General features: G+C 46.2%; 1 protein-coding gene across 2 annotated transcripts in view; it reads right to left on the reverse strand.

Annotated features, from left to right (window-relative positions):
- The window catches only part of Rftn1 (raftlin, lipid raft linker 1), a 200,759-nt gene that overhangs the window by 17,175 nt on the left and 157,566 nt on the right, over positions 1-26,018 (reverse strand). For both annotated transcript variants that reach the window (XM_034521773.2, XM_034521771.2), the window contains exon 7: positions 21,883-21,998. In XM_034521773.2, the coding sequence (XP_034377664.1) occupies positions 21,883-21,998 (116 nt within the window). The remainder of the gene's footprint in view (positions 1-21,882; positions 21,999-26,018) is intronic.

Consider the following 26,018-nt stretch of genomic DNA (forward strand, 5'->3'; position numbering starts at 1 on the left):
CCAGACTTATTTCTTACAAATCTATCAGACTACTGAAACAATGGACCCCGAAGAAAGGGAATTTCCTCAGGAAAGGCCCTTGCCACAAGGGAACTTGTCCCTCAGAGAGTTCGCACAGCACTATCTATCACCTTGTCAGGACACCTTACAGACTGCTTGACTGATCAGAACTGCAGCAATACGGAGAGCTCGGAATGCTGCAGATCCAGACGCTAACTACTTTATCCTGGGGTCTAGTTTTGTTCCCGAACAGCTAGCCATTCTTTGCGCAACACTAAGCCAGAACTAACATCCAGTGACTAATAGATTAATAGTGACTAATAGATTTTGGAACCTATGAACAGAACAGACCACTAATTTGCATCCAGCCAAATGCTAAGAGTATCATCAGATAGCATCTGAGGTCTTCAGAAGAGCTTCCCCCATCTTGCTATAACTGCCTCTCCTCATTTACAGGTTTCTTTGTTCTGCTACTGTAAAACTTTGTGAGACTACTTCCACGTGGGAACACAGGACCAGTGGTAACCTACCCCCATGTTTCCTGGGTGGTCCTTCAAACTTGGCTCCAGAATAAACTCACTGAGCGGTCAGCAGTGGGCAGGACTGCTTACTTCTACCTATCTTGGCCCTTCATTTACATGTTAATCTTATTTCTAGACCATAGAGTAGACTTGGGGAACTTACTGGGTCTCTTTGACCATCTTCCCAATATGCTCACATTGAACAAATATCCCCCCTTGCCCCTGCTTTCAACTATTTAATTGGCTACATAAGGATGTGTAGCCAAGGCTGGCTCAGAGCACAGGACACGAGCCCAGTGTTCAGCCTGAGTTACACTGGGACATGTCGTCTTTCTTATGCCATTCTTCATTTCTTCTGACATTTAACCATCACCACCCCTGTCTCCCTAATGGTTACAGGAACTCATAATTAATTTATTCTATATGTTAAAGTCTATTTTATGCCACCATTCATCATGTCTTTCAGGGAAAGACACCCTTTCTGGAGCTCTCTAAACCATCTGATCTGGCCTGGCTGCTTTCCATGCCGGTGTTTTCTCGATTCTGGTGTCTATGACTCGTAGGTTTTTGTTTCTAGTTTCCTTCCCACTTTGCGGGGACATCATCTCCTTTAGTGCCTCCCTAAAGAGCAGCAGCCTGGAAATCCTTTGAATCTCTACATGTGCCTGTAGTTTTAATTGACAATTTTGAAATAGAAGCCTAGTCCGACATCTATTTTCCATGTAAAATTGTGTAAGTATTGTTTCTAGATATTAAATATTGTGACACACACATATGGGTGATACGATCTTCACTTGGTAATAAAATGGACCAGTGGAAATGAAGCAGTTTTTAATATACCATTCTACAGAAAGGGACAGTATCATAGAGAAAAGCAAAAAAAAAAAAAAAAAAAAAAAAAAAAGTCTGGCTAGCTAATTTGGTGTAGGGCAGTTTTTGTTAAAGGTCCCGACTTGGAGAAATCCCGGCCTTCTACCTCGTAGGCCAGGCGTTAGTGATCAGACTCTTGCACGGCCTCCATCCTGAATTCTCAGTTCCCTTTCTAAGTCCTGGGTTCTAGAGGTTTAAGATGCAAGGGTTTATCTAATGAATAAGTTAGGGCATGAGACAGCCCCCCTTTCTGATCCTGGGCTCAACCACCTAGCCGACTGCCTGTAACTCCCCAACTCTCAGACTTGGGACAGAAGCAGGCAGTCACCAGCCACCTGCCAGGTGGAGATGGGGCTCCTGTGTCCTGCTCATCTGTTAGATGAGCTCTCAGCATACCCTGAGCTCTCAGCATACCCTGAGCTGGAGATCAGCCAGAGCTTTATTACAACTAAGTATGTATTATTAAATATTGTTTTCCCTTGAGTGCAGCCTATTGTACTGTGTTGGGAAAGCTTAGAATCTTTAAACATCACAACATTTTGCTTTAGTGTGAATCTTTTTACTCAAGACTGCACACTTGACAGGCATGCGCCGTGTGGATTCTCGTCCTGCCGTTGTGTAAAGCGGTCTCCTTTTACAGCGCCGTTATTGGAGGTCTTCCCCGTTCCGTCTTCTCTTCTCCTGGGTTGACTGCTAGTCAAAGTCGTTGTTTTAAGCTTGCTACTCCTACCTTCATGAACTACATGGATTGTACAAGGCTTTCTCCCTGTACCCAGCCCTTTTCTTATGCACTGAATATTCTCCATCCCTATCTGAGACCCCAAAGCTCATCCATCTTCCAAGTCCTCCCTTCTTTTCTGTAGAAGCCTGTTTGTGTTTCACGAATACTTGTTGACTGTGTACGATCCCTGAACTACCATGACCAGAGACCTGGCCTCATAGCTGATCATACTACATGGAGCTTTACACCTTGCCCTGGTTTTCAGCTCTGTGGTGAGCGGCTCCTTCCATCCCCTCCCTCCTCTCCATCCCCTGTGCTGAAGTCCTGAAGACTTTGCTTCTCAGGAAAGGAGGAGTCTTCCACTTACATTAATAATTTACATTCCTCCCTCTACAGCTTTATAAGCACTCATCTTATTTTCTCTGTCTATCTCTGTGTCTGTCTGTCTGTCTGTCTCCCTCTCCCACTTTCCCACTGTCCCTCTGCCCCTTCCATCCCCCCTCTTTCTCTGGAACTCTAAGCAGACCAGGCTAGCCTAGTGCTAATGGACCTTGCCAGTCTCTCTTCTCCTCTTAGTGTTCCTGCAAGTGTCTCTCTGTCTACATTCTCTCTTGGCAATTGTGTTCTATAAAGAACATTAAGTCAGTGAATGTTGAGCCATTCCCCCCCCCCCCCCCCCCCCAAGGAAAATGCAGACTGAGGTTCTTAGTAGTTCCTGTGTTTTTGTTACCTGGTCAGCATGTTTGTGTTTGTTTAAAGAGACTTTGTTTGCAGTGTCTTGCTGGTTTGTGAACTCTCAGGCAGCAGCATGTGACTGAAGCCTGAATAACCTCACCCAGCACTTGCATCTGTTCAGTAAAGTGCACCACAGCGCCCCAGGCTTAGGAACCCCAGCCTGTTCTCAGGGGCTGTTTTTAATAATGAAATCACCAAGGATGCCTGGCACAGCGGCACACGACTTTAATCCCAGCACTCAGGAGGCAGAAGTAGGTAGATTCCTGCCACTTTAAGGCCAGGCTGGTCTATATATCTAGAACAGACCAGCCAGGGCCATACAGTGAAACACCATTTTAAAAAAATTAAATCACAGGGGAAAAGAAGAAAATGTGGCCCAAGCAGACCATGAAAAGGACATTTGTTTGCTCTGAGCACCACACAATGAGGCAGAACATGGCTTTGTTCAGCCCCAGCTGGAACAATGAACATTGGGTGGCTCAGATGCTGTGTAAAGAACTGGGTTCACCAGAGCAGCGACTGAGTCTGGAGCTACAAATAAGTTTTCCAGGGCAGGAAAATTCAGTGATGCAGGATCTGCGACTGTAAGGATCAACTTGGTCTATTTCTAAATCATTCCTTTCCTGTCACTTCTCCGTGATTTTTCAGGAAATGGAAACACCCACATCTAACTGCTCTCATTTAGGATGGTTTTATTATTGTAATGTCTAAAGGGCCCACTAGATACTCCTCCAAAGAACAGACCCCAGAAGTAAAAAGATTAAAACAATACATTGGATTACATAAAAATCCACCTGTATGACAGAAGATACCACATGTAAATTCAAAACACAAAATGGGTAAAACCTCATACGACAGACAGAAAACTGACAGGAAAATATGATCTAAATTTTAAAATGGACAAGGATATGGCAATGGGGGGAGTCAAATAGCCATTAAACAGACAAAAAAAAGTACCAGTCTTGTAATAAAGTAAATGCAAATTAAGCTACTCTGAGGCACTGGTTTTCACATATCCAGCTTTCAAGTGTGACAGCCTATTTGTTTGCCAGGCTGACAGGAAACACACTGCTGATGGAAGGGCAAACTGAGTCAACCCTCTTAGAGAACAACTTGACAGCATCTCTCAGAGTTACAAATACATCTACCATTTACCCTCTGACCGATGATCTAAGTTCTGGGAACTCGTCCTACATATAAAAAAAATGGGGAAAAATGCAAAACCATTCACTGGAGAACTGTTTGTATAGCAAGACCCTGGCAGCTACAAGTGCCACCAACACTAGACTGTTTCATCCCTACAGTGCTGAATAACAGAGGCTCAGATGCCATATCAGGGAAATCAGGACACAAAGCGGGACTCTATTCTTGTACTGAATGTAAGGAACCTGCAGAAACACCCAGGAAAGTACTTATCGAAGAAGGAAATACGATGACAGGGACAGAGACTAGACTGATACAGGGAAAGGTCCAGGAGCCACAGAACAGCGGGAACCTCGAGAGACTAGAAAGGGAAGCAACCAATTATCTACATCCTGTGGGGGGGGAATAGGTAGAGGGGAGACAGGTGAGAGGGGAGAGGGGGGTCCTACTGTGTGGCTAACACCTGGCTCCTGATATCTGCTGTAGCTTGAGTCTGAACTATCTCCTACATGCTTTTATTTTGAATGCTTATTCCCTAACTGGTCAATGAAGAGGCTACGGAGCCGTGAAAGGATGGAACCTAGCTGAAGGAAGTAGGTACCAGGAGTGAGCCTTCCAAGGCAGTAGCCCTGCTCCTGCAATCTCCCACACACTCTCCTTGATCTTAACCTCTTGTTTCCTGGTCCACAGGGTGTGCAGTCTCTGCCATATGCTCCCACCACCGTGCTTCCCTGTTGTGATGGATTGAAACCCTCAGAAAATGAGTTAAAACAAGCCTGTCCTCTCTTAAGCCATCTCTGCCAGGTATTTTGGTTACAGTAATGGACAACTAATATAATGATTATTTGTGTCTCCTTCTGAGAGTTAAGAAGGGTTGGCCAAGGAAGAGGGGTGGGGCGTGTTGCAAATGCGGGAAGGAATGAAGCTAGGAATTGGGCTCCCTGGTGAGGCAGGGGAACAGAGGAGGTGTCAGGACAAATGGAGATCACATTCTTACATAAGGGTGCCCAAAGCTAAGGCAGGAGGAAAACACCAAGGTGAAAAGGGGGGCATTTCACCTCTGCTATCCTACCGAAAGTAGTGGGACTGTCAGAGAACCCCAGTCTGCCCCTTAGTATCTCAGAGGGTAGGCTATGCCAGTACCAGAGTTCTTTTATGAATCTCCAGTCAGTCAAACTGACTCACACTGGACACTTGGAAGCAGAGCTAAGGAGCGCAGAACATGGTGAACGAGCATATGGGTTGGAAGCCCATGGACCATGGGGGAAGCAGGAAAGAGCAGAAAACAACTGGCCTCCCCACACTCTCTGAGGAGATGGGTAATCCTCTCTGAGGCCCACACAGAGCTGCCCTGCTATCTACTCTCCCCCAGGCATCCCATCACACAGGACAGGGAGCCTGCCAGCCAGAGGGAGGGACAGACAGGCTGGCCGGCTGGAGATGTTGTTTTGCTCTTTGTTTTGTGCACAATGCCCCAGAAAAACATTTTGCTGATATGTAATTAGGCTGACATAATAGAGCCTGGGAGAACAGTCATCTCATTTTAGACAACTTTGGCTCTCAAAACCTTCAAAGGGAATAAGGATTTTTTTTGTTGTTGTTGTTTTTGTTTTATGTAGGAAAGGGGGACTGATGGAAAATATATATAATGTGGAGAAAATTCCATTTTCTCCAGTTCCAAGACTCCTCAGTAGCCAGGGCTGGTGAATTCACATTTCTGCCTGATTGTTTCTACCACACAAGAATGAAGGCCAACTGCAGCCTTTCAGTAGCTCAGCACAATAGCAGATAATAGATGTTATTATTATGTGAGGTATATTGTTTATAAAATGGTCTCCACTGTGACCTCCTTATCCAGGACCCCTTACAGCTCCCCCACTCAGTAAGAGCCTCCATTTTCCCACCTCTTGAATCCAGGGTGCTCCCAGAACTAATTCTGACAAACATAACCTGGCAGCTATGACCCTAAGTGTCTGAACCTAGGCATCGGAGGGTCTTGCTGCACCTGCCTCCTCTCCAGAGCTTTGCCTGTTTGGTGAGGACAAGCCTAAGCCAGCCTGTTGGATGATGACAGATAAACGGGCCAGCCAAACAGCAGACAGGTGCAAGATGCCATCTTGGACCTGCCTTGAGCCCACAGACTGTCTCAGCAGAGTTAGCAAGGGCCAGGAAGCAAAGTTAAAATATTCACATTTTAATTTGCTGAGATTGGGGTGCTTTACCAAGCAGCAGATGCTAACTGGTGTATAATCATTACTCTAACAAGAGCTGCACATATCTAAGCAAGTCCCTAGTAGGAAAAAAAAAAAATCATAGTGAAAGTCACCTTGTTTGACTGGAGAGAAAACCAAAACAGCTAGTACTCGTGATGGGAGGACTGGGCTGCTCATTTTCACCATCAAGGCTGGCATATGTAACCCTCACATCCTTCACATCAGGCACACTGTGACCTTGCATTTCCTCTGAAGCCCTGATGTCTAATGTATGGCACCCTCCATGAAACCAACAGCATCCCCAGCATACTCTGGGAGGGAGAGATAAAAACTCGGAGCGAGGAAGAACATCCCAGCTCCAGCCATTGCCTGGCATCTCCTACAGAACCATGCCTAGCTGGCAGCAAAACTGAGCCTGTTTGCATAAGATAACGCTTCTCTGGATTCTGGGCACCTGGCTCCCTGGCTGCTGTGTGTGCATTCTCTCGAGTCACATACTCTGGAGTCAGGCAAGGGGACAGGTCATTGGATGAAGGGGCAGGAGGCAGCCTGCTGTAGCTGTGATCAGTGCTACCTGCTCATGTGCAGAGCTGGCAGAATGGATACCAGGCAAGGGGTGGGTGTTCAGCACACATGCTCGCTCTAGCTCCCACAGCATATGAAAGCTAATGAGGCTGGACTTGGGAGGTCAAGAGCATGATGGCTCGGGCAGATCCTACCCATTAGTAGGGGCAGATGCTGAATTTCTTGGTGCAAACATTAAGCAGCTCAAAGCTGCTACACACTGTCAGCCAGCCATGCAGAGGGACCACATGCTGTGTCGGCACAGCACCAGCCTCAGAAGCTGACATCTTACACTGGCTGAAAGCAGAGAACAAGTCTCCCCTCTCCAGAAGCAGCTTTGCTTGTTAACAATAAAAACAAGAAACATTTTTCTCCATCCAGGGGCTTGCCAACTCCCTACCACTGGCTTTGATGGGTGAGAAGTTACATTTTCTACGGATAAATAGAGATGTATCCATTTGTTTCTCTTTAGACAATTGTTTGGAATACTTCTAACCAACCCTTTCTCGTTTTCTACTTTCTCTGTTAGGAGAGAAAGAGGAGTGGAAAGATTTTCTTAAAATACATAATTAATGAAAAAAGCAGTTCTTTTAGAGTGAAGGGGTTAGGGGAGAGAGCCAGTTTATCTACAAAAATACTAAGACTTAATGCTATGTCGTCTTTACAGACTGAGTTTACTAATAATCACACACAAAAAAAAGGTTAATCCAGAAATCATGTCAGAGTAATAATTAGTACACAATCTTAATAGGGGAAGAAATGGAAATGAGGAAATGAATGGTAAGTCCACTAGCCCAGCCAGCAAGGGCTGAGCCACACAAAGCATCTGTGATTTTCCTCACCCTGGTAAACTCAAGGTGCCACTTTCCCCAGCAGTGTTAGGCGATCACAGTCCATCAATATTCTCTTTTGTGGTGACCCAACTGTCAGCATCGTGTTGCTATGGTTACCAGCATTTTTCGCTCTACTCTCCCTTCTCTTCCAACTAAATTACACTGCTAATCCCCCAGCGTGTTTTCTGAGGACCCAGTTCCTGGTACATGCCTGTTTCAGAAGTACCTAAAGCTCCAGATGAACTATCCAGGCTTCAGGACATGTCAGCTTCTCCACTGTTCACTGACTCCCATTGCTTGCGACTATCCTCCCACTCTTGAGCCCCCTCCTCAGGGAGAAATCCACCATAGCCTACAACAGCAGACGTGCTACTGGGTTCCCATCAGCATCTGAGTGATGACCCACCAAAGAGAGAACTAAAACAAAAGCAAACACAAACAAACAAACAAACACAAATTCTCAAACTCAAGGAAACTGAAATGCTCTTAAAAGCCTGGCTAACTGGGGAAAATCTTCCCATCACCTCTACTTCAGGCCAGATGTGGACCACTGAGCTGGCTCTGGCTTTGTTTATTGTGCTCTCCTGCATTAGAACATGGCTTCCAGGAATGCAGGGAGTCTAACTTGCTCTTGGGGAATCCAAGGCCTTATGCAGGGAGGCGTCTTCTCCACAGTTGTTTGCTGAGTAGAACCACACACACTTGGAGGGTGGGTTCTGCCACTGTGTCTTACATTCTCAGAGTTTAATCAAAATGACCATGGAGCACACAGAGCAGTAACAAGATGCTGTTCCCATTCTTTGGAAACCTCATATGCGGAAGTTGTAAATATATTCCCATACAAAAATCAAACATGGAGAGCCAAGTACCGACTCTTCACAGGGCACTCAGGCCCACTGGGTACTTCTGCAAAATGACTGAGAAATCCTGTAAACATGAATTGGCCACATGTAAATGTGTCCTTTTTCTGCTGTGTCACTGGTGAACACGCTGGTAAAGTCCTCTTATGAGAAGATATGCTCACCATATTGTGTTCACCATGTTATTAGGAAAATGCAAATTAAGATGAGATACCACCCTCACATGTTGGGATGGATGAATTCTAAAACACCAACACCAAAGTCCAGGCCAGGAGATGAAACAAGAGGAACTCTCAACTTCCGCGGCTGCTGGGGTTGCAAAGTAGGACATCCGCTTCAGAAGAAGATAGGCGATTTCTTACAAACCAAATATGCTCGTAGTCATATGACCCCACAGCCGCATTTTTCGTTTTTCACAAACGAGCTGAAAGCATCTGTCGGCACAAAAACCTACACGTGGATGTTCACAATGGTTTTATTCATAAAATAGAGACCCAAGGTGTCCTTTTGTAGATAATGGATGGATAAAACTAGTGTTCAGATAATGGAACATCACTCAGCACTAAGGATAAATGGGCTGTTGTTAATACCTGGTCAAGGTGCATGTCTGGCACGATGCCACGGAGATCAGGAGCAGTCCCAGGCCTCAGAGCCCTGCGCCCATGCCAGTCACTCCACACCTCTCACTATTTGGGTATCTCCCACATTTCAACCCAAGCATCCAAGGAAGACAAGACACAGAACAAGGCATGGGAAAACATCATGGATAAAGACCTCCTCCCATACAGTACGTCCCTGTGTGCACCAGGTGACTGACTCGACCTTATGCTCTCACCTTTTATTTTATTAACTAAGTAGTTCTGGGAACTGAACCTAGGACACTGCAGGTGTCAGATAAGTCCTCTAGTGCTGACCTGCACCTCCAGGCCCCTTCTATTTTTTTTTTTTTTTTTTCAATTAAAATTCTTGACTTAGGCTGGGTCCCTATGATCCCAGTATTTTGGCAGATGGAGGCAGGGAGATTATTGTGAGCTTGAGGCCTTGGCTACAGAATGAGACTATTTCAAACCAGTATATTTTAATTGGCCAATTTAACTTCCAAGGACAAGGTGAGTGAATGCTTGACCACATTAATGTTCTCCAACCCTGTGCTCCAACTTGCCTAATATACTCCTGCTTTCTTCGGAGAGCTATCTGTCCTACCTTTCTCTATGTGACTCCAACTGTCCATATGTTAGGAAGAAACTAGTCCAGTGTCCATTGCTATGACAATGTACTTGAGAATGGTTGTTTATGTGAGAAATGGCTATTAATTTATTTACTCTTTCATTTAACATTTTAAAATCAAAGATGGCTTATGGGAACTCTTATTTTTGCAACTTCCCCCTTCCTTCTTTGCACTAATTAACCAATTGTATCAGACTGTGAAGTCAGTTCTCACCAATGGAAATGAGACAGTCACCACCTATATCAGGGATAAAAGACAGAGGTATTCTGGTGCCAGTGTGCTTGCCAGCCTGGCATGGGTTCCAATGCACCATTTCTGCAGGACAGAAATCACCTTGCTGAGTTAATTTTGCACTGTCTGTGTGTTACTTTGTGCAACATGAAGATTATTCTTTGTTTCTAACAATTTATTAAAGTATGCATTTAAACTTTTAAATTTTATTTCATTTTACATGCATGGTGTTCTGCCTGTATGTATGTCTGTCTGTGTACCACATGTAGGTCTGAAGCCAAAGAGGCCAGCAAGTTCATCAGATCCCTTGGAATTAGAATTACAGATGGTTGTGAACTACCATGTGGGTGCTGGGAATTGAACATGGGACCTCTGGAAGAGCAGCCAGTGTCTTAACCTCTGTCACTCCATCCCTAAAGTTGATGCTAAGCTCATACTTTTGGATCCTGACAGTTCAAGATCTGACAGGTTTGTTGAAGCCTCTAATAAGGGCCACTCTGCCTGCATCACAACATGGCAGAAAGACAGAAAGAACCTGTCACATGCAGACAACCTACAGATGTAGACTCACCTCACCGAATAACAACCTCTTCCCACCAAGAACGAACTCCCTCGGGGAGACATCATTAGTCTCACTGAGTGAGGAAGGATATGGACAGACAGACATGAGTATAAGTCATAAGAAGAGCAATTCAGGGATCCAGATCCTAAGTCAGTCTCCAGATCACAACAACAATACAACTTCCCTTCAACAGATAAAAAAAATCAGTTGCCTATGACAGATAAAGAAGGGCCCACCCTTTCAGGGATCACCCCGCCCCGTCGAAGTTTGTAGTAAAAATCTGCTGAAATCCCCACCCCCACCATCACCAAGAGCCCACAGGATCTCTTGAGCCATGTGCTTGCTGGAGCTCACTCCCAGTCTGTGGAGTGCACTGAAGGGTCTTACTCTCTATTTAGATAAATGTATCTTTACCCCTCCTCTAAATCTTCCTGGATTCTTTTCCCAAGACACAACCTCAATATCCTATCTCAGAGAGCCTAGACAGTTTCCCCAGTAACACCTTCTAAGATTCACAGAGTGTAATCTGCATTGTTAAGTAGCTGATCAGATAACACCAGGCTTGGGGATGGGCGGGTGGACCCTCTGCCATAGTCAGTGGTTTGTAAAAGCAGGAACTGAAACTTCAAGACGGAAGACTGCTCTCAAGATTGGGATCTCCAGCCCTGGGTGGAGACATGACGTTCTGAATTGCCCAGAAGGTCGTAAGATTATTATCTGGCAGGAGGGAGCCTTTTGGCAAAGAACAAAAACATTGTGCCCTTCACTCAAAACAGAATCCAAATGGGTCTGTCCAAAAAAAGAAAGAAAGAGAGAGAGAGAGAAAGAATAAACGATAGAAAGAAAGAGGGGGGGGAAGGAAGGAGGGAGAAGGGAGGAAGGGAGAGGAGAGAAGAGAGAGAGACACCTTTTGGGGAAAGCACCCTGTTCTAGAAGCCAGAAATATAAAATCTGCATAGGGTACACACAGTACAATCGTCCCTCTGGCCACCGGTCACTCTCAAGCTTTGAGAGTGCCTCGCTTTACCACGCCATAGAACCTATCACCCATATTAAACCCAGTGGCTTATCTGAATTCTTCCAGTAGAGATCAAAAGGACCAGGGAACTGAGGGGACGAAATGACACACATGACTACCTTGCAGTAGGCCCACTTCTTAACTGTGGAGCCATCTCTCCACACTGTCCACACTGTGACACTGGGGACTAAGCTTCCAGTGCACGGTCCTCAGGAGGATGGGCTGCATCCAAACCACACTATGGCCTCGTGACTAGCAGGTAAGCTGACTGCTAGAAAGGAATGCAGTCAGTCCTACAGCACAGGGAGGGGATTGGTCAAACTCAGAATGAACTTCTCAATGTAATCTTCCACCAAGGCCTCTAGCACGACACAGGGTCCTAGTAGAACCTAACTTCAGCCTTTTGAGGCCCTAGGTAGAGAACTCAGCTGAGAAGAAACTATAAGAAGGAGTGTGTGTGTGTGTGTGTGTGTGTGTGTGTGTGTGTGTGTGTACACGCGAATGCATGCACACATGCGTGCATGCCTGCCTGCCTGTCTATAGAAGGCTGGTATGATGGTTCAGTGGGTAAAATATGTTTGCTGCTAAACCTGGCAACCCAAGTTTGATCCCTAGACCATATATAACAAAAGGAGAGAACCGATTCCTACAAGATGTCCTCTGACTTCCACAGGTGTGCCACAACATGTATATAACCACATATACACATACACATGGACATAAAAAATACACAGATATATTAACATGTTAAAAAGTAAAAATCACCGTCTTATAGATTCATTTCCTACCTTTCTAATCTCAAACATACCAGGGCAGCTAAAGAGCAAGGCCATCCTAACACACGCTGTCCTGAGAGTTCACTTTGTGTGTCTGCTTTGTGGTGAAGACAGAATCCTTCCACCTGCCCACCCAAGATACAACACTTAACCACTGCAGCTATAGCTGCTGGTTCTCAGGGCCTGAGCCTGGACCACCCATCATTCTTGGGCTCTGAACTGCGCCTCTGGCTGAGTCTCCATGCTCTAGGATTTAAATGTATACTAGCTTAAGCCAAAGTCTAATAAATCTCACGGTGGGTGTGGGTGCTCACAACATCCACTGCTAGCTGGTTCCCCTGAGAACCTGATAACCTACCTTCCTGTCATTCAGGGCATGCATAATAGGTTCTATTTAAAGATGTTTATTTAATTTTATTTTTAAATGTGTGTGTTTGTGTATGTATAGTGGGGGGGTGTGTGTGTGCAAACACTTGTGAAGGCCAGAGAATGCTGGACTCCCTGATGCTGCTGTTATAGGCAAGTCATAAACTGCCTGACATGGGTGTTGAGAACTGAACTCAGGTCCTGTTCAGAAGCAGTGCTCCTTAACCACTGAGCCACTTCTCCAACTCCAAGTAATATTTTTTAAAAATGAGGCTGGAGAAATGGCTCAAGCAGGTAAAGGTGCTTGTTGGGCAAGCATGAAGGTCTGAGTTTGAATACCCAGAACCCACATAAAAGCCAGATGCATAGTGCAAGCACCTGTAAAATCCCCCTGCCCCTACAGGGAGATGGGAAGCAGAGAAAGGCCAGTGTGCTGGTGTCATGGCGGTCAACAAGAGAACTGCTATCTCAACAAGGTGAAGGATGAGGATCACCTCCTCGGGCTGTCCTCTCCCCTCCACACAGATGCTACGGCATGCACACACCCACACTCTCACACACAAGTGCACTGAGCCCATACACAATCTGCCACAGATGCTACTGCATGCACACACCCACACTCTCACACACAAGTGCACTGAGCCCATACACAATCTGCCACAGATGCTACGGCATGCACACACCCACACTCTCACACACAAGTGCACTGAGCCCATACACAATCTGCCACAGATGCTACGGCATGCACACACCCACACTCTCACACACAAGTGCACTGAGCCCATACACAATCTGCCACAGATGCTACGGCATGCACACACCCACACTCTCACACACAAGTGCACTGAGCCCATACACAATCTGCCACAGCATCTGTTGTAGGATTTGAATCCATGGGCACTTCTGACACTCTCTCTTCCTCTGCAATGAGACTCTAAACCCATCTTCCCCTACCTCCTGCAGAGTGGCATCTCTGCCTCTTCCTTGCATCAGCATTAAAATGTTCCTCTCGCTCCACAGGAAGCTTGACAAGGATGAGAAATTACCGATGGATACGGAAAGGCAGGAGGTGGGAATCCATTTTTAATGCCCATGTTTCCTTCTCTTCGGTTAGAGTATCAATCCTTGCCATCCGAATTTCCACCATCGATCACATCCTCACGGCTGCTGACACACAGTAGGAACTCAGTATTTATTTGCTGAATGAATTTTTCAAAAGGATTTCATGGCTCAAGTTTGAAGTAAAACACGGATGTCAGATATAAGAAGATGGAGTTTATAAACAGAATGTTTGGACAGATTAAAAATCACATTCTTCCCTCAGCCACTCTAAAAGGCACACTGGCTAACCTTAGTAGACCCTTTCTTCTAAAATGCATGCCTTGAAGCCATCACAAGAGAACCAGTCTCCAGTGGCAAACACTCCTGTCCCAGTTAATATCCTCTGTGATCTCAAAGAACTTTGATTCCTGAAAGTGATGTTAGTCTGTAACTCAGCTCCGCCGAAAGGACCAGAGCAGGCTTGTGTAAGTATGGACACAAGGACGAGAAGGAATTGTTCGTGTTTGTCACATTTACCATGTTTCTATGTGATGCCTGCGATCTGTACAGCCACCTTGTGAATAGGGTCCTAAGGGGAGACAGGGCAGACAGGCCAAGGACGAGGAGCAGAGAGGTTCCCACCCCCATGGTGACATCCTCTGTTGAAAAGCCTGGCTTTGTCACCTGTCCTTACCACACTCCAAGCTTGTTGCTCTGGGTGACAAAGTGAGATTCTACTTCTGAGAAAACCCTTCTAGTTGGCCCTCCTGTTGTCAGCAGCAGAAAACATCCCAATGGACACACGGAGCATGGTCTTGTTCTCATCTTGGCTCTGCTGCCCTCTCTTTCCCATTGCTGCTCTCACCCCAAGCCACATGATGTTAGGAACACATGTTTTGAGATCTGATGAACCCTAATCCCTTCTCTTGCCTCAACAGTCATGTTTTCCAGACTCTTCTTATGTAAACACACTGACAATTTCACTCTACAGCAACCTTGGGGACACATCCGTGTACAGTGTGCCAGTTCCCCAGGACAGAATGTTGGCAGAGCAAGTGCCTGTCACACATGAAGCCCTGAGATTACGCCTCAGCACTATGAAGTAAACTAAGCCTGAGAGGCTGGCAACAGTTCTCCTCACTGGCAGCATCATACGACACGGAACTGTGTGTCAGAGTTCTGAGAAATGTCCACAGATGAGTCAGACATCCAGAGCCACACTGGGGTCTGTATGTATTGAGATGTATTCTTGGAGAACTGGCTCCCATGATCATGGAGGCTGGCAAATGCATGATTTCCAGGGGCTGCAAACCCCAAGGCCAGATACTGAAGTCTAGTGGAAACAGAATTTCTTCTGAAGAAGAGTTCAGTCCCTTCAGGCCTTCAGCTGGTACAGTGAGAACAGCCGTACTCTGAAGGGATGTGTACTTAGCAGCTCCCTCATGTGCAGGTAAACTGTATCTGAAAATACCTCCACAGCGGTATCTAGCCATTTGGCCAACAACCAGGTAGCATAGCCTAACTATACCAGCACAGAATATTGCCAACAAAACAGCCTGTGTGACTCTGTTCCTTTAACACTTCCTGTGACCCTTCTTTGTGTGTGTAGAGTAATATGAGGTTGAACAATCCCTAAACTACAGTGCTTTGGCCTACATAAATATTTCACTTTGCTTCCCGACATGCCTGCCTTCCCTACCCTACTGACCCCTGGGAGTGCCTGGCCAGGAGAGATGTCTATTGGTCACAACCACTGACATTCTTTAATTCATTCACTGTATCCTTGGCAACTAACAATTATGAACCCAAAAGGGAAGCTCTCCTCTTCCTTTGGTTTGTAGACTAGAGACCCCTTTACAAAAGCTCATCCACACCCCAGTAAAAATCTTGTACTGTCATTTGGACGCTCACTCTCTAACCTGTCTGTCCTTCGTCCTCTTTGAAGAACTTGGAAATGGGCATGGAATTGCTAAATTGAAGGCGGGTACTTCAAAGTTTAATAGATGTTGGTGATCTGCCTCCCAAGGATCCTGAACTTTGGAGATGAGCCCTAATGCCCAGGCAAAGTGTTCAGCTGTGTGATCCAGGACACTGGAGTATCATGGTCAAGGGGAGGGGCACATGGAGTTGGATAAAAGTCACCGTTCTGAGAAGGATGCCAACACCGACCTGAGGTTCCAAGAGCTGTGCCCAGGCCTCCTACACACTGAGGCTTTCTCTGGAGTGGGAAAGAACAGAGTTACCACTGGAGAGAGATTTATATCTTACTTCCTGGTCCTTTCATAGGAATGAAGATTCACAGAAAATCATCCAAACCACAGGGAAAAGGCAGAAATCTCCTGACTGTGGCATCCAAAACTATGATTTTTAAACCAAAACAGTTTTCTTGGAGAAAAATCATGGCAATAAAAAATGTGCCAGAGAGTTTGAAAAGAACAAATATTGGCGCTTTTGTCAAAGCTGAAAGTAGTAAATTCTAGATGCCACAGAAATGAAAGTTACACTCTGGTAAATTCATGTGGTAAACATTTACATGAATATTTAAAGAGCTGGTTGGGCTCCCTTATAAAGGAAGACTGATGCCCAGAACTCCTAAGGTCACAGAGGACAAGTGAGCAGAGCCATGACATTGAAGCCAGGGTTTCTACATGGAGGAGAGTCACTTACAGGAACAGCACCTGATGTGGTCTCTCAGGACTGCCTGGAGATCTACACGCTGGATCAGAAAGCATGTCTGAAACCGATGCACAGTTTGGTCCTCCTTGGGGACAAGAGGCAAGTCTCTGGGGTGTGTCAACGGATACTCCAGCCTTTGTGACACTGGGGTCACACGGCTGCCACCTTATACAATGAAACTTTCCGAGACACCAACGCTGGCTGACCTTCCAAATGTAAGACAACGTAATTGTGACTTGAAATGTCTCAACAGACATTGTGAGGGGGTAGGCCTGTAACTCCAGCACAGTGCAAACACCTCGAGTTCAAGGACAGCCTGGGCTATAAAGGGAAACCTGTTCTTGAAAACTAAGGGCTGGGAATGACGCTCAATAGCTGTGTGTTTACTTAGACCCTGGTTTCATCTTCTAAACCATTAAATGAATGAACTGGTGAACTGCCCAAAAAGGTGTTTTTTTTTTTTTTAATTTCAGAAAACTAAGGCAAGCCTTTTAAAGGCTAAACTAAATTTTCAGAAAACTAAGTTGAACCTTTCTAAAGGCTAAACCATTTGCAATACTTAAGATCTGGAAAGAAGTCATGAACATCCAGGTCGCTGCTACCAGATCTCTCTTCAGTCCAAAGTAGCCAGTACTGTACTCTGGCGTGCTTTACACATGGTGATGTGGGATTCCATCTAGGAAATCTCAATCCAACAGTGCTGGCAGACAGGAGTGGCAGGCAGATGTGTATTTGGTCCTTACTTCTTCACTTTGGCTGACTTTACCATAAACGTACTAGTCACTATGCCAGCGGTTATCACCTGTGAGTACTTTTCCAGAGGGCTGAGGTTGGAACCCAGGTCCTTGTGCATAACAGGCAAGTGGTCTACCCTTGAACAGCATTTACAGCCACTCTTCTTTTTGAGACGGGATTTAACTAAGGTGCCTGGTCTAGCCTTAAACTCTGTAAACCAGGCAAGCCTTGAACCTGTAATACTCTTGCATTAGCTTCCCAAGTAGCCGGGATCACACTGAGACCTGGCTCATACATGCTTTTCCTACCATCTTTCATTCCTATCTAGCACCAGACATCATGAGAGGAGCTGATGAACTAGCATGTGCCAGGGGAAAGGCAATGTTAGCCCTTACTGATGTGACCCAGAACCCACTGGGAAGAGCCCTTGTCCTCAGAGACTGGCTGACTGATTTGAACTGTAGCATTTTGGAGAGCCTGGAATGCTAATCCTCGTATCTTTAGCTAGCTTCCTTGCCCAGTTGTGTTAGAAATAACATCCTGAGATTAATAGATAAACCCTTTTAAATTCTATTAATTTAGCAGGGCCCTTGCTTCCACCAACCCTAAAGTTGCCAGTGTTAGCGTTAATAGAGAATAGCATCCTAGGCTTACCGACAAGCTTCCTCCATCTTGCTGTGACCTCTCTGGTGCACGCATCGGTATATTTTAAACTTGTCTTAGCTGTTTAGCTGTTCTGTAAAACTTCACAAAACTGCTTCTATGTTGGAATATGGAACTTGGGGTAACTGAAATCTGCGTTCCCAAGCCATGTTCTTTCAGAATTGCTCTGGAACGAACTCTCTCTCTCTTATTCCCTTTAAGATGAGAGCTGTGGTTTTTGTGTTGACAATGGCGTCTAGGTTCTTCTAGGCCATCCAGACACACAGACTCAAAGAGGTTCTTAGTCCACTCGATTCTCTCTTTCCCTCTGTCTTGGTCTGCATTTGCTTTTTTGACCAATTACCCTTTCCACTCAGACTCTAGGTTGGAAATCTCGCCTATAAATGTCCTACCGGGACGCTCATCTTCCTTCTAGGTACCTGGCACTTCAGGCCATGGCTTTATAACTAAAGGTGACACAACTATTTTCTTTTTCTTTCTTTGAGACCTGTTTTTTTTTTTTTTTTTTTTTTTTTTTTTTTTTTTTTTTTTTTTTTTTTTTTTTTTTTTTTAAATAAAACCTGGCACCATCACCCCTGGCAATTTCTGTAGCTGTCCTCACACACTCCCTAGCCAAAATTCCTTTTAGACTAAGACCAAGGCAGTAGGCGGAGACTTGTGTCATGAGTGACAGCAAGCAACTGATGGGCTACTGTTTAATAGCAGCTCTGTGTACCGGCCGACAGCCACAAGTTCTCACTGTACTTACTCCTTGTGGGTGGGGATTAAGACAGTCTTACTATTTAACGCAGGCTGGCATTGAATTCTGAGCAATCCTCACGCCTCACTCCCAAGAGCCAGGATTATAGGTAGGTCCAGGTCACCATACCTGACTAGCGTTTCTTCTTTAATGTCTCAGCAGCTCTGAGACATCTTTGTCAGCCTCCACTTAGCAAACCGAAAAGTAGAAAGAGAATTTTCCTCTCTACACTGAGCAGTAGAGCTGAGAACTGGAGGGCCACGCCTGCATAGGTTCCTGGTCATCTTCCTGCTCTTAGCAGGTTGCATTTGTCCCAGGGCTGAGGGCAGCCAGCCAGGCTCCCTGGTGAAAGTGTGTGTGTGTGTGTGTGTGTGTGTGTGTGTGTGTGTGTGTGTGTAAAGGAAAACAAAACATGATGAAAGAATTGGAACAGGGCTGAGGGCAGGGCTGGGAATAACGGGGCAGGTCAGATCTCAACAGTAAGAATGAGAAAAGGCTGACAGTCACATCTCAGAGTCATGTAACAAGCCTGGCAGAAATGAGGATATTCTAAAGAAACATTTTTGTCTCTCAAACAGAAACAACGAACCCTAAGGAAATAGGAATTCCCCCAGGAATTTCATGCTGGGAAGGAAAAGGCCCCAGCCAGAAAGGAACTTTTCTCCTAAAAAAAGAAATTTCACACAAATCTAGCTTACCACTTTACAGGACAAGACTGAAGACTAGGCAGTGACAGGCAAAGTGGGTGGGGTTACACCTTGACCAGGACTCATCAGATGGCGTCTCAGTTTGCTTCCTATTTCATGATAAAGGTCACTAGCAGAAGCATCTTGTGCAGTAGAGGGTTTATTTGACTTCATAGTTTACAGTCTTTCATTGAGGAAGTCAGGGCAGGAACTCGAGGCCGGAATAAAGAAGACACAAAATACAGAAGAGGCCATGGAGGAGTGCTGCTTACTGGCTTGCTCTCATGGCTTGCTCAGCTGGTTTCTTACATACCTCAGGACCAATCTGCCCAACCATGACACCACCTACAGTTGTCTGGGCCCTTCGCATCTATCATCAATTAAGAGAGTGCCCCGCAGGCTCGCCTTCTGTCCAGTCTGACAGGGTATTTTCTCAACTGAGGCTTCCTTTTCTCAGGTGACTCTAACTTCTGCCAAGTTGACAATAACCTAATCAACACAGACCTTAGCTTCTGACCATCCTTCCAATATGGCCACACTGAATAAATTTCCTGTTTTTTTTTTTTTTTCCTTTCTGGATTATACAATTAATCTGACTCTTGTAATTGATCTGACTCTTGTAATTGGCTTATTGAGCATGGATGACCAAATCTAGCTTGGAGCATGGGTTGTAACCCCCAATTTTGGTAATATCCAGAGCCCAGGAGGTTAGGGGCTAGCCTGGGAGGACAGTGCTTGTAATAAAAACAGTGTCAACCAGAAGGAAGAAGGAACTGTTCTGTTTGGAGCTGGGTGCTGATCAGGCCACACCTACCTGCAGCAAGTCTCCCTCAGGGCTGCAAGGAAGGGAATAGAGAGAGCCTATGTGCAATCTGTAACCCCTAACAGATCTCAGATGCTGCCAGAATTCTAGGACAGATGACACCTTAGTCCTCATTTTCCCAAGGAACTTTACAGTCCCCGGTTACCGAGACATCTGAAGGCTACTAGTGGCACACCCACTGCCACCACAAGTCTAATGGGTACCCCCCTTAAATAAATGTGTCTCTCCATCCCACTCTCTAAGTCACTCACCAGCAAGATGCCTTTCTCTCTTTCTGGTAATGCAATACTCCCTCCTTCTCCTGCCAGGATTAGAGGCAACCTGACTGCAAATACGTACTGTGGCCATATAGCATGAGACCCTCCCCTTCTCAAACATGGAACAAGGGACCCCACTATCTCGAATGGGCCTGAACTCTCCTCAGAACCCACCTACGGCATGTATGTCTACAGTGCTACTAACTACTCTAATAAATTTCTTATCCAAAAGGATGTTCTGCCTCAGTGTCCCTTTGAAATGCAAACTCATCACCTTTCAGGTACCTGTCCAGGCTTAAGGAGAAAAAAAGCTTTCTATTGGCCATTTTCCCTTCCAAAAAAGGGAAGATGTAGCTAGACTCAGGGTGGCATGAACAGGTTCAAGCTCACCCACGTGTCCCAGAAAGGGGCTGACTATGGGCCAGAGTGGGTGTCCGATGGAGCCTCTTCAGAAGGCCAATCCTTCTGCAATCCTGTCCCCAGCAGGATGCTCACTGTGCTGGGAACAAGCTCAAAGGGTAAGAACCCTCAGAGTTTCATCTTTCAACCAGCAGAGACAACTCACCTAACGGAGTAGTATACCTGCAAATGCTTGGGCCTGCTCTCAGACATACTGTTAGAGAATGAATATTTTGTGCTCTACCTAAATTTACCCTCAGTGTAGAGTTGGGTGTCTCTAAAAAGCAATTATGGTTAAATACGGTCACAAGAATGGGTCCCTGAGCCATTAGGATTAATGTCCTAAGAGACACCAGAGAACTCACTGGCTCTTGCCCATAAGCAGACTCAGGGTGAGTGACTGTCTCTAAGCCAGATGAGAGTCTTGGAGAGAAGCGGCAGGAATGGAACCCTAACCTTGAACCTTCCAGTCTCTTGAAAGGTCAAAATCCAATCTGTGACATTTTGTTATAATGCTTTTGGATGAAAGGGAACTTTAAGGTAGGGATCAAATATCTGTGCTTGAGAAACTCCGCATATCCCTTAGACAAACAGTCACTCTCAAGAAACACTGGTCTAGTGGTGGCTGAGACAGGCTTAAAACATCCATACTTCGTGGTTGGAGAAAAACCAATGAGATCTTAGAGAGAAGACTATTCCAAAGATACGGGACTTGGGTTCTTCTACCCAGAGCCAGTGACTCTTCAAATATATCCTGTGGTACTTGGCATAAAACCTAACTGTGAAAATGGTATTTACCTCATTTGCCCACTGAGAACTGAGAGCTCCTGTTCATTTCCTCCAAGGATGGCTTGCAGGAGATGGCCAGAGACCTCTGAAAAACTAGCATAGCTCTTACTATGACAGCATTGTGAACAGGCCTCTCTGCATCATCTGCGTTTACAGTGATGTTCAAATTAGCAGTAGGTGACTGCTCTTTTTGTATATGGTCTGACATATACAAAAAGACACGCTTTTCTTATAGAAAGAGAAAAATGAAGTCCTCCCCACCTTGGAGGCAGGGTATAAAAGAATTAAGGGGTCCCCCCCCCAAGGGTCTACCCAGGTGAACTCCCTTTCAGAAGAAAGGCACAGCTGGGCACCAGCCTTGCAGTCAGCTGGAGCAAGCCATGAAACAATCTCTCCCCAGACAAAAGCAGCAAAGGGGCAGCTTCACACTTACTTCCAGGACTGTCCATTGTTCTACAACAATAGCGTCGTAGCCCTGTGTGGTTTTGCTATCTTCTGTGGAAACAGCTTCAAAGATGAATACTCCATCTGTCAGGCCATTGAAGGAATCTGTGGAAAGAAAAACAACAACAAAAAAAACCAGTCGGGCGGGGGTTATGTAAGCTGTCTGTGGCAGAAGTCTCACAAACAGTAAAAATCTTCACGGCATTCATTAATAATCCCAATCAGAACATCTTTTCCGAGCGTTAATTAAAGACGGCATACACAGCCGCGGAGTCTAGCCCCATCAGAATGAATGAGACTAATTTACCTCACACTTTTGAATAATATCCTTGATTTTGTGAGCACAAATTTCATCATCGGCAATCACCATCAGATTCACGTGCTCACCTTCCTGTTCATGCTGCAGTGTCAGGATGTACTGGGAAGAACTCACCCAGGGCAAACACAGCCGCTGACAGAGGTTTTAAAGGGAAAATGTATTTAGGTAAAAGAGCAGTTTTTAAAACACAGGATAAATTGAAGACACCAGATCTGAGCTTGTCAGCTGTGCTCTAGATGTGTTAATTCTGGGTGTATGGTGTGGTTGCTGTACCAAAGATGCTTCCAGCAGCTTTGTCCAGAGCCAGGGCGCAGGAGAGGGTTTCCCAAATGATTTACCACTGATAATGCTCCTGGGACACTGCCAGACAAGAAAGTGGGTCCTGTGTATGCTACCACTCAACAATCTTACTTGGGATGGTCAGTGTTATGTGAGAGAGGTCTAAAGGAATGCAGGGCAGAGCCTCTGCCACACGGAACGTGCACCTTCTGCCTTCTTTTAGACTGTGGTGCAGTCTGTCCTCCATTCATTTAGATGAGACTAAGAGAAATAAGAATAGGATAAATGCTGGTGGCCTGACTCAGGCAAGGGAGGTCAGACAGTCATCTCACCTGTGGAACTAGGATCTGGACGGATGACCCTTTTTGCCCTACAATCTGTTGTGCAAACATTGCTCAGTCTCATTGAACTGCTGAAGCCCCAGTCCCCAGCTCAGTCTCTGGAAGGGCGGGAGGCTCCAGGGTCCTCTGCTTGCTCCTCATACTCCGGATATGCACAGAGGGAGAGCCAGGCAGGAAGAGAGATAAATACAACCAGAAACAGAACTTGCCGGCACTTGGGTCGTGGGCTTCTAGCCTCAAGAAACAGGGAGAACTATATGCCTACTTATTATTGAAGCCACCTACCCTGTGGGCTTACATGCACTCACCACCCAGCTTTTATGGACATTTGGGGGTTCTGAACTCAGATCCCCATGACTGCAAAGCAAAAGCTTTGCCCATCAAACTTTCTCCAGCACCCCAGTTTAGTATTTTTAAAAAACTATTTTTATAAATAATGCTTACAGATAAATACTCTTTCTTGACAGACTTTGCTCATTGTTACGACAGACTGTGGTGATCTGGAAATGTGCGCAGGCGTGCACTGACTCTGCTCCCGGCTCTTTACTGAAGGTGTGTGGAACGTGACCACCCGCTCTCAGTTCCCACCATCTTGACTCTCTGGCTAGGATGGACTGTAATCTGGCATGGTGAGTCAAATAAACCTTCAGGACATGCTTAGGATGCTTTGTCTGGCATTTTATTACAACAAGAAAAGACACTAAGACATAAATGAACACACTAAGCTAGCAGGTCATATGGATTTACAGGGTTTGTGAGTTCCTAGCAGAAAGGGGACAGACGGAATGCAGATTCAGAGTTGGGGGCGGGCAGTCAATGGCAGATGAACTGCAGAATCCTAAGAAGAGATTTGGGTCTCAGGTGACTGGTGGGAAAAGAACAGTAAGGAGACTTCTCCAAGTGGCTCAGGTAAAGAGAGAACAGCAGGTGAGCTGCAGAGTCGGAAATCATGTGTGTGGTTGAACTTGACCACCTATGTCTGTTACCGCCTTTGAAAGGACATGCCTCAGGTAGCCAGCTGGGTCGAGGAAGATCAAAGACACATGAAACAGAGCTGCCCCAGTGGAGCCAATGAACTCAGGAATGGTTTATTACACTGTGGTACTGTAGCAATTGCTAACTGATAGGCAGTGTTATCATCCTAGATAAAGTGAGTGAGCAAAGTGTGCTGGCTCAGCTTGGGGTTAGTCCTTGTCTTGAATGAGGAAGATGCCTGAACAGCCCAACTGAGTGATGGATGACTACGAGAGCAATCTGTGGAGCAGCAGGAGCTCTGTCCGAACTCCTCCTTTCACTACGTTCCCCATGAGTGAGGCAACTCCTATTTATTCCCCAGTCTGGAGTCTACCACGAAACCTCCTCAGCAAGGGCCAAGTCTTCAGAGTTGCCCCTGAGTGTTAACTTGCTGGCCTCCAAAGGATGTTTAACACAGATAACCAGGGAGAAGCATTCTGCAGCTGAACAGCCTCCCAGGTACCCTGGGGCCCCAGGATAAGCACGGCCCAAGGCCCAGCTCAACTTTAAGTTCTCGGCAACACTCCAGGGGACAGTCTGTCACAGAAGAAGCACTCAAGCTCCGTATGACTCCTGACGGATGGGCGTTCAATGTGGGAAGAGACACTGTAGTTCCTCCAGGACTGTACATCACAGTACACAGTCTCTCTAGACTTCTACAAAATGTCAGAAGTGGCTCTTTGCCTCTGCAAGGTCCATTTCTGTGGAGTCGACCAACAGTGGACAGAAACTGTGTAGAACAGAGACATTCCCTTTCTCTGCCATTATCCCCTAAGTGATATGGCATAGCAAACCACTCACTCTGAATCTACACGGTATTAAATATTGTAAGTCATCCTGCGGTGATTTAAAGTACATGGGGGGAGGGGGGTTATGTAGTCAGTACGCATGAACATCTTCGGATCTGAGCATTTGAGGAATTCCCTGAACCAAACCCCGTGGATACTGAGGAATAACAACCATCCGTTTCCCAAAGCCTCTGGCTACATCTCTTCAATGGACCCCTGTAGGGAGGTGGGCTGTGAGAAGCAGCTGGGTGCTTGGTCCAACGAGCTTGGAACCCCGGACCATTATTGGACGGCAGGAGTTCCCTCTGCTCCCAAACCCTGGTTCTTTTCATTTAGCTTCAGCCCTCCAACAACCCCTCCCACAGAGAGGTTTATGACCATCAGTCATGAGGAACAGTCCCTCAGGCTCTCCCACATGCAGATGAGGTATCTCCAAGCTCTCAGGTCAAGCCAATAAGCATTATCTGCTGCCAGACCCTAACCTACCCTGAAACTGTATATAAGGGCTCTATTTAGGGGAAGTAAAGCGCTCAAGAATCATCCTGGTGTCCGAGAGTTTCTGTCACAAGAGCTTGGGGAGAGCTCTGCTCTCCCGGAACCTGCCTGGGACACCAAGCTGCCTCCTTGCCAGCTAGCTGGCTTCTTATCGGCCCAGCCCGGGCCTGGACTGGCTCAGCGCAGAGAGACAGGTCAGTGACAGCAGAGGCAGCAGTGGGAGCAGGCAATCTCCCCTCCTTGCTCGCACTCTGTGTCCTTGGACCCCGACCTCCCGCATCAGGCCAGGACAGAGACCTACAGACACTGGGGACGCAGGCGGGAGGGAGCGCGAAGACAGGAGACAGTAGCCAGCCCTCCCTGCTCTCACCCTGTCCCCAGCCGGGAGACCATCATGGGACACCCTCCAGAACAAGGGACCTACAGACCCCCCCGTACCCCCAGCCCTTTAAATGTGCATACTGAGCTCTAAGTACTAAAATGCCCAATTCAACGTAGGTCATATGATGGTCTTTAGTTTATCAATAGTACTGCAAAGTTGAGACCCCAAGGTGGAAGGGATGAATAGCCTCCACCAGAAGTCCCCCCTCCCTGTATGTGTCCCATCCTCCACCCCCCACTGCCCAGCCACTGCCCGCCTCCTCCCTGCCCGCATGCCTGCTGCTCTACCTTGCTCTCCTGAGTGCAGAAGGCTGGATCACCTACTTGTCTACAACAAAGCAAGTTCAGAATAGCTGTCAAAACTTGGTCATCTGTAACGGCAGAAAACGTCAGTGAAGTCTGGAGGATGGACGGCCCGGCTTTTAAGGAGCCATTGTTTTGATGGACTTGTCTCCTCTCTTTCTCTCATTGCCTTCAGCACTCAGCCTCCCTGCAATCTGCGTCAACC

Source organism: Arvicanthis niloticus, chromosome 17, assembly GCF_011762505.2.
Source record: "Arvicanthis niloticus isolate mArvNil1 chromosome 17, mArvNil1.pat.X, whole genome shotgun sequence".
Lineage (NCBI taxonomy): Eukaryota > Metazoa > Chordata > Mammalia > Rodentia > Muridae > Arvicanthis > Arvicanthis niloticus.